Raw genomic sequence first — 14,579 nt, 5'->3', positions numbered from 1 at the left:
ACATTAGAAAAGTTGGAACTACAAAACTCATTTAAAACTGGGTCAGCGGAGGAAGATGAGGTCAAAAGGGTATACCTGGGAGGCAGTGCTAGTGACGGCAAGCCACTGTAAGTGAGCTGAAGGGCTTTATCTACTCCTTATACCAAGTACCAGCAAAGTTTGTTATATACAGTGAAGCTTTTACTATACTGAAAAAGCCACTGAAGCTTCACTATAACTGTGCCAAGGCAGCTTACAAAATGCTAGGCTAAATGAGGAAAATCTTTCCTCTTGACTAGTGATCTTAAAAGGCAATGCCAGGAATAATAGATGCTAAATTAAGTGGGAAAGCTATAACATTTGTAATCTGAACCCCTCAGGACGGTAATTCAACTCGGGGAAGGAGGTGCACTCATGATGGTATTTCTTTTTCTTTGGTGTCCCACTACACCACCCAAAGCACACCTGGAAAGCACAGAGCTGTTTTATGTATGCAAGACTTGTTATTGTATGAAGTTGATAAAATTGCAAATGCTGCATTCCGGCCAAATTAGAACACTTGTGGATGTGGCCATCAGTTATTTGAAGTCTATACTACCATGTGACAGAAAGAGCACCAGCTCTGTGTTGAAATCACAGCTGCAGTAACAGTCAGTGCCTGGAAGAGTGCCAGGCATCAGTGAGTGTGGGAATCAAACAATGAAGGTTGACTTTTTCCTTTAGAGCTCTTAAACCTTTGTCTGGTCTGGAAAGACATAGATAATCTTCTACAGGGCCACTATCCCATTATCCTTGGTAGCAGATGGAAAGGGAGTAAATTAATCCTACAGAATACTTCTCAATTCAATTGTTTTAATGCCTTTCCTATCATTTACAAAAAAAAAAATAAAAAATAAATAAAAATAAAAAAATCAAAAGTACAAGCAGCAAACCCAAATGTCTTGAATGTCTCTTGCTTTTACTTTTCCTCCTTCGGACTTTTACCTTTCAAGAATTTTTTAGTTTTATCAATCTATATAACTTATCTCCAGACTCTAATAATTACAGTATACATGCTGAGGCAGACAACATGTGTGTCTGGCTCACATGGTAGAAATCCAATCTTTATTGAATAGAAAGATGAATACATGTAATGGAGGCAATCATTCTTTCTGAAATAAGTGGATGATGAAGCCCAAAAAGTTAAATATCTTGCCTACCTGATATTGAAATTTATGGTAAAATGGGGTATAGGATCCAGGTTTCCCACACAACCTGCCTGGCAATCTCTTCTACATCATCCAACCACATCTGTATTAAATCTAAACCTAAGAGAAATAAATGTAAGCCAAAGTGGAAACGAACAGACACTAGGCCTACCTAAAAGGAATGTAAGATTTCCTCTCCTTTATAGTCTCTGCTACTTTCAGGAGACTCAGCATTTATGGAAGAGCTGAGGCATAATTATTATTGTCAACTGGTGAGAATATTAGGAAGTAGGAACACTTCTAACTGTAAGGAAATCAAAGAAAAGAGAGAAACCACATCCTTCCTCGACTGAATAACAAACTTGTAAAACTTTTATGGGATTTCTTAAAATATAATTCAGTGAGTTCCCAGTATGCACTCTCTCCCAAGTATAAAGAGATAAAAGCTATTCATTCCTGCCCTTCCAGAGGTTCACGAGCTAGGTGGGAGAGAGAAATGTAAGAACTGTAGTAATGCTCAATAGGTTGGCTATTACCACCTCTAAATTTCCCTAGCAATGGTTGACCTAAGTCTAGAAGGACACAAGGAGAGAGTCAAATGAAACATGAGAAGATCACTCTAGGCTGAGGAGGCAGTATGAGCAAAGGTCTGGAAGACTAAGATGACACAGAATGTTCAGGGAATTACGAAACCTTAAACATGTCCAAGACAAAGACTTTGATCTTACCAGTGGCCACACAGATGAGGTTGAAGAGGTTGTCTGAGGCCCAGGGGATTACTGTAACCTTCTAGAAACTATCCAAAGAGGCACAGAGCACCTAGCAAGAGATCTCTCCTAAAGTAAAACATGAAAACCTACTGTTTCTTGCATTTGATCATTGTTACTGCTTCCCTTTCATTGACAACAGTTCATATACTCTTACTTTAACAATTTTAATTATTAATATGAATCACCTATCCATTGCTTCTTATTTTCTTCATTTATGGTAAATGAGGACACCAAAGAATTCCGTTCCCCCTCAACTTTTGCGGTTATAATTCTCTCTTATGTTAAGTCAGTCTATGAATTATATCAAAGAATCACTGAATGATAAATGAAAAACTGATTTGCACTAATTGAAAATAGAGAACTTTTGTTTTCTTCACTGAAAAGAATTTCCACTAAGAATCCATACTCAGTAGCGTAGTTTAAAAGGAAATAGTTGAGGGTGAAACCATCTTGGTATACACAGGCAATTATTTTTTAAATGACTTAAGGATTCAGGAGTGAAATATAGAAGAATGTTACATTAAACTCTTATAAGGGCTTGAAAATATGTCTCCTGAACCTTAGTCTTACACCTCCCCACCACCCAAATTCCTCTTCCATACCTTAAACTACTTGATGAAAAAGATCAGGCCATTTTTATACCTCTAGTATTAAGTACTTCTTTAGCACTCAATAAATATTTACTGAACCAAAGTATAATACTCAAGAACCAAAACAAAGTGAGGGAGGGTATGTGGGTACAATATCCAGTGCTAAGTCTGGATTAAGTCAATCTGATCAACAAGGTGTTGTCTGACACCTTCACTTACATATTCTCCATAAGTCTCTTGTGTTGGGGGTGGCGGTGGAGGTCTGTACCCAGTTGGGGGGACTCCTCTTGCTCTGGGAGTGAGAAGTCCTCTTCCCCGACTCACTGGCCCTCGGGTGGACAGGACTCCTCTGGGAGTTGGCGTCCCTCGTGGTACTACAACTCCAACGGGCCGTGTTGTAACTCCTCCCCTTCCCCTGTAACCAAGAGGGTCAAATTAGCCATATCTATCATAGTCTCTAACATTCTGTTATTCACATATATTTATACCTCAGAAACAAAATCAAAGTTCTATATTTTTGTAAAAAGGAATAAGGAGCAAAGAACTAAAGCAAACATGAAACAGGTATCTACAAAAGGAAATTAAGTCATTTAGGCAGTTCGTCTAGCAACAATATAGAAGAAGTCTGGAGTCAATCTCTGGTCAGTACACAGAGTAGGAAACTGTGATATTTGGAGAAGCCACATGCACCCAAGACTTCTATACGATGCCATGCCAGGATTACACCCAAACTCCATTCCCACACTATGAAGTGTGCCTTTTCTTGCTTATATCAGGACAAGGAAACTGAGGCTAAGAGATTTTAAAACTGTCCCAGAACAGCTGTGAGCAAAGTCAGAGGCCAAAATATATGCTACAATTCCATCAGAGAGAGAAGAATAAAATGTACTTTCCTGAATAATGTATCAACTACATGGTAATAAAACAACATTAAGTTAAGTAAACACAGGCATTTTCTGAGGTAGAATTCAACACATTCATGTATTTCTAATGTAAATCATGAGACTTCAAGTCAGCAACGAAGGAGGTGTTTCTATCAATGATGGCTCCACAGAAGCAAAAACCCGAGAAAATATAAGGACAGAAAAGTGTGGCTACCCCAGAGAATACAGACACAGTATGATGCACCTCATCTGGACAAGGCCCTCCAGCGAGAACTGTAGCTGGCAGGGCTGGCTGCCTACAGACCAGCTTCCTCCTCCTTCAGTGTGTCTGGGATAGCAAACACGCAGTTAAAGACTCATTTTCCAAAAATAGCAAATTATCAAAACTCAAAGCTGGACTTTGAAAAGACTGATAAAATTGATAAACCTCTAGACAGGCTAAATAAGAGAAAAAAAAAAAAAAAAAAAAGCCCAAACACCAGTATCAGAAATGAAGAGGGTTTCGGCCAGGTGTGATGGCTCAGGCCTGTAATCTCAGCACTTTGGGAGGCCAAGGCAGGTAGATGACCTGAGGTCAAGAGTTCAAGACCAGCCTGGTCAACATGGCAAAACCCCATCTCTACTAAAAATACAAAAATTAGCTGGGCACAGTGGCGTGTGCCTATAGTCCCAGCTACTTGGGAGGCTGAGGAATGAGAATCACTTGAACCCAAGAGGCTGAGGTTGCAGTGAACCAGGATTACACCACTGTACTCCAGCCTGGGCGACAGACTCTGTCTCAAAAAAAAAAAAAAAAAAAAAAAAGAATAATGAAGAAATACTATGAACAACTCCAAGCTTACACATTTTTTAACTTACATGAATGTGACTGATTCTGATTCATAATGACCAACACAAAAAGAATTAAATAATCTGAATGGGCTTATGTCTATTAAATAAATTTAATCAATAGTTAATAACCTTCCAAAAAAGAAAGCATCAACTCCATACGGTTTCAATCAATTCTATCAAATATTAAAGAATGAAATGATACCAGTTCTCTATAATCTTGTCCAAAAAATAAAAGCAGAGGGAACACTTCCTAACTCAATCTGTGGGGCTGGTCATTGGAAGTGCCTCCTTAAAAGTATTTCTACATTACTCGTCAGAGGCTGGGACCAGTCTGGGCCAGCCAGGGAGGCCAGTGGTGACTGTCCCCAGCCTGTTCTTGAGCACTGGTTGGGACCTGACAAAGGAAGTATCCCTCAAAAATACTTAATCACCCTCAGAGGCTACAACTGGCCAGAGATGGGGCCAGCCCAACTGCTCAGTGACCTGCTTAGGATGAGACATATGGTCTGAGGGGGAACAAGAACAAGGCCTCCCCATAACCAATATGGATAAAGAGAGTCTAAAGTGAAGAACTAGAAATCAGCAGCTCTCGTGAACACAGGTACAAAAATTCTTAAAAATATTAGTAAACTCCATTCTATAATGTGTTAAAAGAATTATACACCATAACCAAGTAGGATTTATTCCAGGTACATAAGGTTGATTTAATATTAGAAAATCAATGTAGTCTACCACATCAACAAGGCTAAAGTAGAAAAATAATGTGATCATATAAATAGAGCAGAAAAAGGATGCGGCCAACGGCGACACTCATTTATAACAACTTTCAGAAAATTTCCGCAAGTTGAAAAAGAATATCGGGCAGGAGTGGTGGCTCACACCTGTAATCCCAGCACTTTGTCAGCCCAAGGTAGGTGGATCACTTGAGATCAGGAGTTCCAGACCAGCATGACCAACATGGTGAAACCCCGTCTCTACTGAAAAAAGACAAAAATTAGCCAGGCATGGTGGAATATGCCTGTAATCCCAGCGACTAAGGCTGAGGCATGAGAATTACTTGAACCTGGGAGGCAGAGGCTGCAGTGAGCCTAGATGGTGACACCTAGATGCACTCCAGCCTGGGCGATAGAGTGAGACTGTCTCAAGAGAAAACGGAACATGTACAGCAAATCTACAACATACTGAATTGTGAGAAACTGAATGCGTTCCCCTTAAGATTGGGAACAAGGCAAGGATGTCTACTCTCACAACTACTATTCAACACTATACTGTAAGTCCCACCTACATCAATAGGACAAGAAAAGTAAATAAAACTTACACAGATTTTGAAGAAAAAAGTAAAACTTCTTTGTTCACAGGTGACATCATTGACTACATAAAAATATCCCCCCAAATAGTCCAAAAAACCCCCCAAATCCCACACCTACTCCTATACTTAATAAGCTAGTAAAACAAGGAGTAAAAGGTTACTAGTCAAATGCTTTCCTACATACCAGCAATAAACAGTTGGAATTTAGATTAAGAACACAAAAACATTTACTGAAGCCACAAAAAAATTGCATGTTTTGGTACAAATTTAATAAAACATGTACAGCATTCCTTTGTAGAAAACTACAAAACTCTGATGGAAGAACTCAAGGGAGTAACATCCATGTTCATGGTCATAATATTGTTAGGATGCCAGTTCTTCCCAACTAATCTACAGATTCAATGCAATCCCAATCAAAATCCCAGCAAGTGATACATTTTTAGATACTGACAAACATTTTCTAAAGTACACATGGCAAGGCAAAAGACCCAGAACAGACAACACAATACTGAGAAGAAAAACAATGTTAGAAGACTCATAATATATAATTTCAAGACTTATTATAAAGCTACAATCAATACAGCATTGTATTTGCGGAAAAAAAAGACACAGATCAATGGAACAAAATACAAAGCCCAGAAACTGACCCTCAGAAATATAGTCAACTGATTACTGACAAAGGAGCAAAGACAATTCAATGGAAAATGTTTTTTTCAATAAATGATACAGGAACAAGTGAATATCAACAAATTAAAAAAAAAAAAAAAACGTAGACACCTAGACACAGACCTTACATCTTTCACAAAAATCAACTCAAAATGTATCTTAAAACCAAATATGAAATATAAAACTTATAGAAGAAAGCATAGAAGAAAATCTGTATTATATTAGTTTGGTGAAGAGTTTTTAGATACAACATCAAAAAAAGTCCTTGAAAGAAAAATTGGTAAGTTCAACTTTATTAAAATTATAGACTTCTGCTTTGCGTAGGACACTATTAAAAGATAAAGAGACAAGCTACAGAAAGGAAGAAAATATTTGGGAAACATGTTAGCTGATGAAGGATTTGTATCCAAAACACAGAAAAAACTTTTATAACTCAACAATGAGAAAGCAAATGGCCCACTTAAAAAGCAGGCAAAATACTTGAACAGACAGCTAACCAAAGAAGATTTACAGATGGCAGATAACCAAATAAAGATGTTCAACATCATTTGTCACTAGAGAATTCAAACTAAAACAAAAGTGAGATACCACTTCGCACGTATTAAAATGACTAAAATAAATAACTGAATATACCAAGTGTTGGGGAGGATATGAAAAACATAAACTTTCATTCCTGCCTGGAACACAACATAGTATATAGCCACTTAGAAAGACAGTTTGGCGATTTCTTGCAAAGCTAAACATAGCCTTATTGTGCAATCTAGCAGTTGTATTCCTAGGTTTTTACCCAATGGAACTGAAAACTTACGCCTACATAAAAACTTGCACATAAATGTTTATAGCAGCTTTATTCACAGCAACCAAGATGCCCTTCGATAGATGAAAAGATAAGCAAACTGGGTTACATGCATACAATAGAAAATGATTCAGCAGTAGAAAGAAATGAGCTAAAAATCCACAAAACCTAGGAATAAATCTTAAATGCACATTTCTAAGTGAAAGAAGCCACTCTGGAAAGGCTATATAATGTATGCTTTCAACTATATGACATACTGAAAATACTAAAACTAGAGAGATGGTTAAAAAAAAAAATCAGTAGTTAACACAGGTTAAGGGGTGGAGGGAAGGTTGAATGACTAGAGTTTAGGGTGATAAAACTATTCTGTATGATACCAAAATGACAGTGAATACGTGACACAAAGCATTTGTCAAAACCCAAAGAACTTCACAGCACAGAGAGTGAATTTTCATGTTTGCACACTAAAAACCACAATATTACTGAGGAAGTAGGAGACTCTCAGGATGCAATGCTGAATGTGAACGAACATTTTAACTAGATTAAAGCACATGAAAACAACCTTATTGAAGGGGTTGAAGAAAAGTAAACTTGGAAATGAGATAAGTCTGTCAGACTAAAGGCAAAAAAAAAAAAAAAGTAAATAAGCACTGTTCTAGTTGATGAAGTTATTTTCTACAGGAAGAAGTGTGAGTACAGGTTAACCATTCTGATATCACTGTACATGTATCCTGGAACACAATAACTAAATAAAAGAATGGTGGGAGCCAGTTTCTCAAGTTGGAGTGGAGTGATAAGAAAAGGGAAGAGGCTATAATGGTCAATGTGCAAACAGATTAAAATCAGAGACATCAGTATGAACTCATGTTTAGTTTACTATATTTACAGATGGTTAAATAAAGAAATATGCATAAATACGTGTATATACATAGGTTAGTACATACACATATATGTCCATTCTATGTCAGCTGAGAAAGAACAGACCTCAGCACATCCCAGAAACAACAAGCAGAACCAGCACCCTGATCTTGCTTTCTAATACCATACTCCAATAAATGGAACCCGAGCTTCTTGGAGAAATGATTGATTTTAGGACTGGAGGTAGAAATATATAAGACTAGTCTGGAGCAACGTGTAGTGCCAGAAAGAAAGTGCTTAAAAAAAAAAAAAAGAAAGAAAAGTATAAAACCCACAAATTACGGGTGTGTGTCAAAGCCAACTGAAAGAACTCCCAATGGCCAAAGCTGAGACAATCTGAGCAAGAAAAGACAGTGGTACCGAATTGTATCACAATGTATAAAATTCATATCCATGAGTCCACACTGATAGAAATGACTGAATCAATCAATAGATACACAGGGGAGAAGGGACAAATCTTCCAGATAATTTTTGCAGATACTCCACCTAGGTGAAGTGAATTGTAATTCCCCATTTCTTAATTAGGGGTTCCCCATAGTGACTTCCTTTTAAAGGATATAGTAAGGAAAGAAAGAAAAATGAGGAATTTGACAGTGGAGAAACTTGACAAGCATGACCTCGGCTACATGATCAAGGCAACATGAGCATAAGTCACGTGGACAGTATGTATACTTGATATGATGCGGCAAACATGGCATTTTACTTCTGTGGTTTTAGTTCCCCAAACTCATAAACCCAGGTTAATGATGAAAAAAAATCTGAAAAATCCCCATTGAGAAACATCTTAGAAAAAACCTGATTAGTACTCCTCAAAACTGTTAATATCATCAAAACAAACAAGTCTAAGAAACTGTCACAGCCAAGAGGAGCCTAAGGAGACAGGACAACTCAACGTGATGTTGTATTCTGGGGATTCTGGAACAGAAAAATGACGCTAGGTAAAAATTAAGGAAACCTGATATGGACTATAGTTAATACTGTACCAATACTGTCGATAATATAGTTAACAATATGTCAATATTGGTTCATAAACTGAAATAAGTGAGCCATGCTAATAATGTAAGATGTTAATAACAGAGAAAAATCATAAGAAGGATATAGGAAAACTCTCTGTACTACTTTCTCAATCTTTCTGTAAAGCTAAAACTTTTCTAAAATATTAAGTACATTAAAAAAAAATCTCAATTTTACAGCTTTCTTGCAGCTATGGGGGCCTGTAATACAATTCTGGCCAATAAGATATTAATCAGCACTGAGATTTATGGGAAGCTCTTTAGAACTACATAGTTGGCATTCTCTCTTCTCTTTCACTCTTTTCTTCCCGCAGACATGTTTGTAAGGGCAGCAGGCTTGAAGGAAAAAGTGAAAGGCTAAGAAAAGCACAGTCACAAACTCTGTGGAGCTGGGGAAGGGCAGCGTGGCACTGCTGCACAGGTTTTAAGTGGGGCAGGAGAAGGACGTGATATTTCTACTGGGTTAAGCCACTACAGGTGTATTTGATATCAGCAGTTAAACCTAATCTTAACATGTCTAATGCAGTAAAAAGGAAAAAAAAAAACCACTTTTTCTTCATCTCACCCTCAGGTAACCCTTTAATGACTATTGTAAATTAGGTTTTTTGTTTAAAATCCTAGACCATAAAAATTGGTACAGTAAAAATAGTTGCCATGAGCAAAAACACTGGAATCAGATTTGGATTCAATTCCTCATGTACTTACTAGCTTAACATCTACCTGCCAGTTAGCACTTAAACTAATCAAGAGTCTGAACTTTCCACATCAGTTTCCTCAACTGTGAAATGAGGCTAAATATAGAGCCCACTTTTGTGTTATTAGGAGAGAAACATGAGACAATGCATATAAAGTGTTTTGAATTTTTACTGACTCAATAAAAGTCAAGTTTATTTAAACTACAATCACTCTGAACTGTAATGATGATATAACTTCTATAGTGTCTTACTCATCTTTGTGTATCTCCAGTATATGTATCTAGAAAAATCTTCAACACGATTAGAGGACAGAGTAGTTTGTAGCTATAGTATGTCTAACTCCTTCATGACATTTTCATTAATTAGTGTATATATAAACTAATTAAGGCTTCCTGTTTCCTTATCCAATATCCATGATTGCCATCCAAGGTACTATATGAATTACAAAATATTCAATATGCTTCTTGAATATGTAAATGTATGCCTCTCATCAAATTGGAAGACATACATTTATATATTCAAGAAGCCCACACTTCTCTTCCACAATCATTGACATTGTTGGTTATGTCCCACTGGTGTATGAAATCACACTAAGGTATTTTTATCTGCTATGGAATTTTAGACAAGTCATTTGATATACATCTAATTGTTCTGGACACTTATCTATAAAAGACATTTTGAAAATTAGTTTTTTAAGTGCTGAAATTCCACAGGAGTGGTATTAAGCAGCAATAGCATGAACAATGCTTTAGATGACACTGGTGGAAGAAAGGCAGGGTGGAGGTGACGTGCTAACACAAGAATCCTGTCTTATCACAAAGTTTTCACTGAGTGCTACAAATAACATTCAGGGCAAGGCTGAACAGCTGGATTGATAACATGGGGATGAGAAGAGAAAAAGCATCTATTAGCAAGAACTTGATAATCAATGACACTTTTTTTAAAAACAGAAAAGTAGATCCAAATTGATAGGAATAGGGTACCACAAACTGGGTGTAAGAGAAGAGCAAAAAGATAAAACATCCGCACACAGTTTTGAAAGCAGATTAATGGATAGACTACAATGCAGTAACTCTTTCTGTTTGGGGTTTTCCAGCAGGGTGACCCAGTTTCTGGTCTTGAAACTCATGGAAAAAATCCAGGAAGGCTTTTGTAGTGAGCTGCCACTGTAAGAATGCGTTGAATGAACAAATAGCAAAAAAAAAAAAAAAAAAAAAAAAAAAGATAAAAATAAATAAATATTAAAATAAAGTAAAATAAAAAAACAGTTACTCAGAAACGAATTATTTAGTTCACAGATTAATACAAAGTTTTAAGATGTAATGAAAAAGCATACACTTTGAGTTCCTACACATTAATACTCAAATGTAATTCTGTCATTTGATCTTTAAGCCTCAGTTTTCCTATCTGTGAACTGGAGTTAATAAATCCTCCGGCAGAAGAGCTGCGATGTTTACACCCTGGGTATATAAAGTGCCTAGCCGAAAACAGGCATGTAGTAAGTGGTAATTAGTACACCGACTTCTGCTTCTACTCTGTCCTGATACTTTGCTTTTGGCTTTAGTGAAAGATGAGCAAAGGAGACGGAAAGTACAACTCATGTCAGTTCTCATTTTACACATTTAGCAACAGTAAGGTTGTCTGATAAGAGTTTGTAAACACATACTAAATTGTTTGGCTTTTGTCTACAAATTTTTTGAGAAGCAGTCAAGTACAGCAGGTAAAACAATGAATTCAGTGGCAGAGGCCTTGACTGCTTAAGCGAGCTCCAGCATTGCTAACTTGGTGACCTGGGAAAATACAGCTGACTTCTGGGGTTCACTCAGATGGAGCAGGACTCATGCTGACTACAGAGTGGGGCCTGCAAGATCCAGTGACAGGGCCTTAGTCTTCCATCAGGGGTCACAGTGAGAAAAACCTGCCTAGAGATCCATTTGAGATCTGTGTCCTGAAGCAATAAGCACCTGAGGGGCAACTGTATCTTTCCTATAACATTCCTAACACATTTGACAATCTTGCTTCATTTCTGTGAGACTGCTTTTCTGAGAGTAAAGTTTAATCATTCTAAGAGGGTTTTCCTTGCCTAAGGTTGCTATGCAAATGAGAAGGCTGACAAAAGGAAAAAGCGAAACAGCCTACAGTTACAGTCTCTCAGAACACAGGGAAGAAACTGTCAGAGCTGATGGAGACTAAAACTTTTGAAGAGATGATGTTGGCAGCTCTTACTATGAGCCACTCTAGAGACCACCTAAAATGTGGTTCTAGGGCAGCGCATCTCACATGTTCCTGTGCATCCACAGCGCCTGAGGACCTTGTGCTAGGCCAGGCTGGGGTTTACATTCTGCTTTTCTAACAGGCTCTCAAGCGCTGCTGCTGGTTGTCTGCAAACCATCTTTTGATGGGCTGAGTCTTAGATCCAGAGGTTGTAGCCCTTTTATGAAGCAGGTTATTGGTCATTTCTTTTCTTTCTTCTGTGTTTCATCCAATCTTCAACGCAATTAAAAAAAAAAAATACTAATTGAGCAACAGCTTCCTTATCCTACATTGCATAGAGTATAAAAGAAATCCAAGGCACTTTACAAGTTACAATTTTAAAAGTTACAAGCTGGTTATTGGTAAAATTGTTGACCAATAAGACAGTGTATAAGGAAGTACATTCTTAAGTCCAAGAGAGCTATTTTTCGTCTCTTTGTATCCAGTGAAGTCTCTGATCAGAGCTCCTGACTTATTTTGAAGCTGTATCACCCACTGTCTTCCAATTCTGATTTTCATCACGCTTTTACTTTTTTCCTTCATTTAAAAACAAAAATCTTTCTCTGTCATTTCTAACTATCGGCTCTATTGCCTTTTGGAACTATGCAGCAAAAATTTCCTTCCTCTCTGGAAACAATGATCCATTTGATAATAGAGAAGTTTAAGAGAGAGAAGTAATTTGCCTACGGTTCTGTTGAGGGACTGATCAAATATCTGTGCTACAGGAATTCAGTTTTTAGTGTCAAATTATTTTGAGTAATCAAAAAAGGAATCATGGTACAGTTTGATTCCTTGAAAAGGAAATTTTAAAAATTAAGTAGGATTTGGAAGTGTGTGCTTATTTTTCTATCTCCATTTTATTGAAGAGGCAACTATGGCTTACAGAGAAGTAACCCCCAAGCTCCCCAAGGTCACATAGTGAGTAAGAGTCAGCGGTGACTCTGGATACTCTGGCTTCCCCAATGCCAGAGTTCCCCCAATCTAATCCCCAGCCTCGAATGCCTCACTTCTTTGCTGCCTCCAAGCCTTTGCAACCTTAACTGGGATGACTTCCTCCCAGCACTATCCCATCTGATTTCTTCTGTTTGTTCATATCGGCTCTCCCCCTGCAGAATTACTTGCATCCTTGTTTGCATTTTCATGGCACTCTTTTCTTCATGTCTCTGTTCCTCTATTTATACCACTCTGTTATAGTTATTTGTCTCCGATTTTCCCCTCTTAAACTCTAGACCTACTCAGGTAAATACAATGACTTCCACATCGCTGTAACTTCAATTCTCACAAAAGCGATTTAAGGAAAATCTGTGATATTAATGACCTAGCATCAGAAACAGATGATTTTCAAAGAGGTTTTGAATAAAACTATTAAAACTTCTGAAAAACCAAAGTGTGGTGGGGAAGAGAGAGTCACAGTACATGAACATACTCACTGGATTCCTTTTGCCCTAAACTGTCTTAGCTCATTAGTGGATCTTGTTTAAACTTTAGGAAAAAATCAGTTGGCCAGCTAAGTGTCAACCTGCCTCCTGTTGGCATTGATGTCTACAGCAGGCTCAGAACATTTCTCCAGCTTTATGTTGCACAGGACATGTAAAAGTGCTGGCCGAGCTGTAACTGAGAGAATCTGTGCCTAGTTGCATTTCTTGCCTGTTCATCCCTGGCTAGCATTTCAACTACAAGTTCTTGTCTTACCCAGTTTGTAACACTATTTGCCTCTGTTATTATCTTCTCAAAGCCTATGAAAGTGATTTTAAAAGAAACCAAAGATTTTCCCCTTTTTGTCTCCCCTCCATCAGCTCCAGTGTGGCTGCTCATTAACACACCATCAGAAAGTGCTTTAATCAAAAGTAATTGAATACTGAAGGCTGATTTCAGTAGAAGGAATTTGGTGGACCTCACAGCAAGGAAAAGCAGAGAAACTCATTTCTATGGTAAGTCCTCCAGTTTTCTGTCTGAGATGTGGGGTACTCATGCCAGATGTGGGGTAATGGGGTACTTAAGCCCAGTTGGGATTAAATGCACAGACTACCCAGTAGGCACAGAGTTGGAAGGAAGGAGAGGAAGGTGACTGGGCAGGAGAATGGCCTGAGCAGTAAACCCAGTAGAGAAACAAGCAATTTAAATAACATTCCAATGGAGTATTTTTTATTTAAAATTTCCATAATTTTATCCAGTTAGGAAATACATTACCATTTTCCTATATCTACTCTTTCCTTAAAAAAAAAAAGGACTTTTCAATATTGATTGGTACATTAATATAAATCATACCATACTCTGGTAAAACATTTATGGCCCTAATATTAACTATTCAGTTTTCCTAATAAAACTTCTCATAACTTCATATACTATAGAAGGAAAGTACATCATTTTCAGTTATGAAGATAATCTTTAGCATCTATAATATTCTTAATCAATTTTAAAGATAATATCATATAACACTTTGGTGTTTATGCCTCTAAAAATAAAGATTTTTTTTTTTTTTTTTTTAATGGAAGGCTTTAAACATTCCAAATGGCAGTGGAGTTAAGGACATTTATTTTTATACTATCAAAATAACACAATATTAAATTCCAAAAATGTGTATGCATAAAAGAAAGTTTTGCCAGAATAAGTGCATTCTGCCTTCCAGTCTACATATATATAGATATAAATTCATAATCAACAGACACAGAATTGCCCTGTAAGGCT

The 14,579-nt window shown here is 37.3% G+C and overlaps 1 protein-coding gene across 3 annotated transcripts in view; it reads right to left on the bottom strand.

Annotated features, from left to right (window-relative positions):
- The window catches only part of KHDRBS3 (KH RNA binding domain containing, signal transduction associated 3), a 201,299-nt gene that overhangs the window by 71,556 nt on the left and 115,164 nt on the right, over positions 1-14,579 (bottom strand). For all 3 annotated transcript variants that reach the window (XR_013396975.1, XM_028852934.2, XM_028852937.2), the window contains exon 6: positions 2,746-2,941. Coding sequence is in view for 2 of the 3 variants with exons in the window: in XM_028852934.2 (XP_028708767.1) it covers positions 2,746-2,941 (196 nt within the window). In the remaining variant the exon portion in view is untranslated. The remainder of the gene's footprint in view (positions 1-2,745; positions 2,942-14,579) is intronic.

Source organism: Macaca mulatta, chromosome 8, assembly GCF_049350105.2.
Source record: "Macaca mulatta isolate MMU2019108-1 chromosome 8, T2T-MMU8v2.0, whole genome shotgun sequence".
Lineage (NCBI taxonomy): Eukaryota > Metazoa > Chordata > Mammalia > Primates > Cercopithecidae > Macaca > Macaca mulatta.
This window is presented reverse-complemented; position numbering and strand designations above follow the sequence as displayed.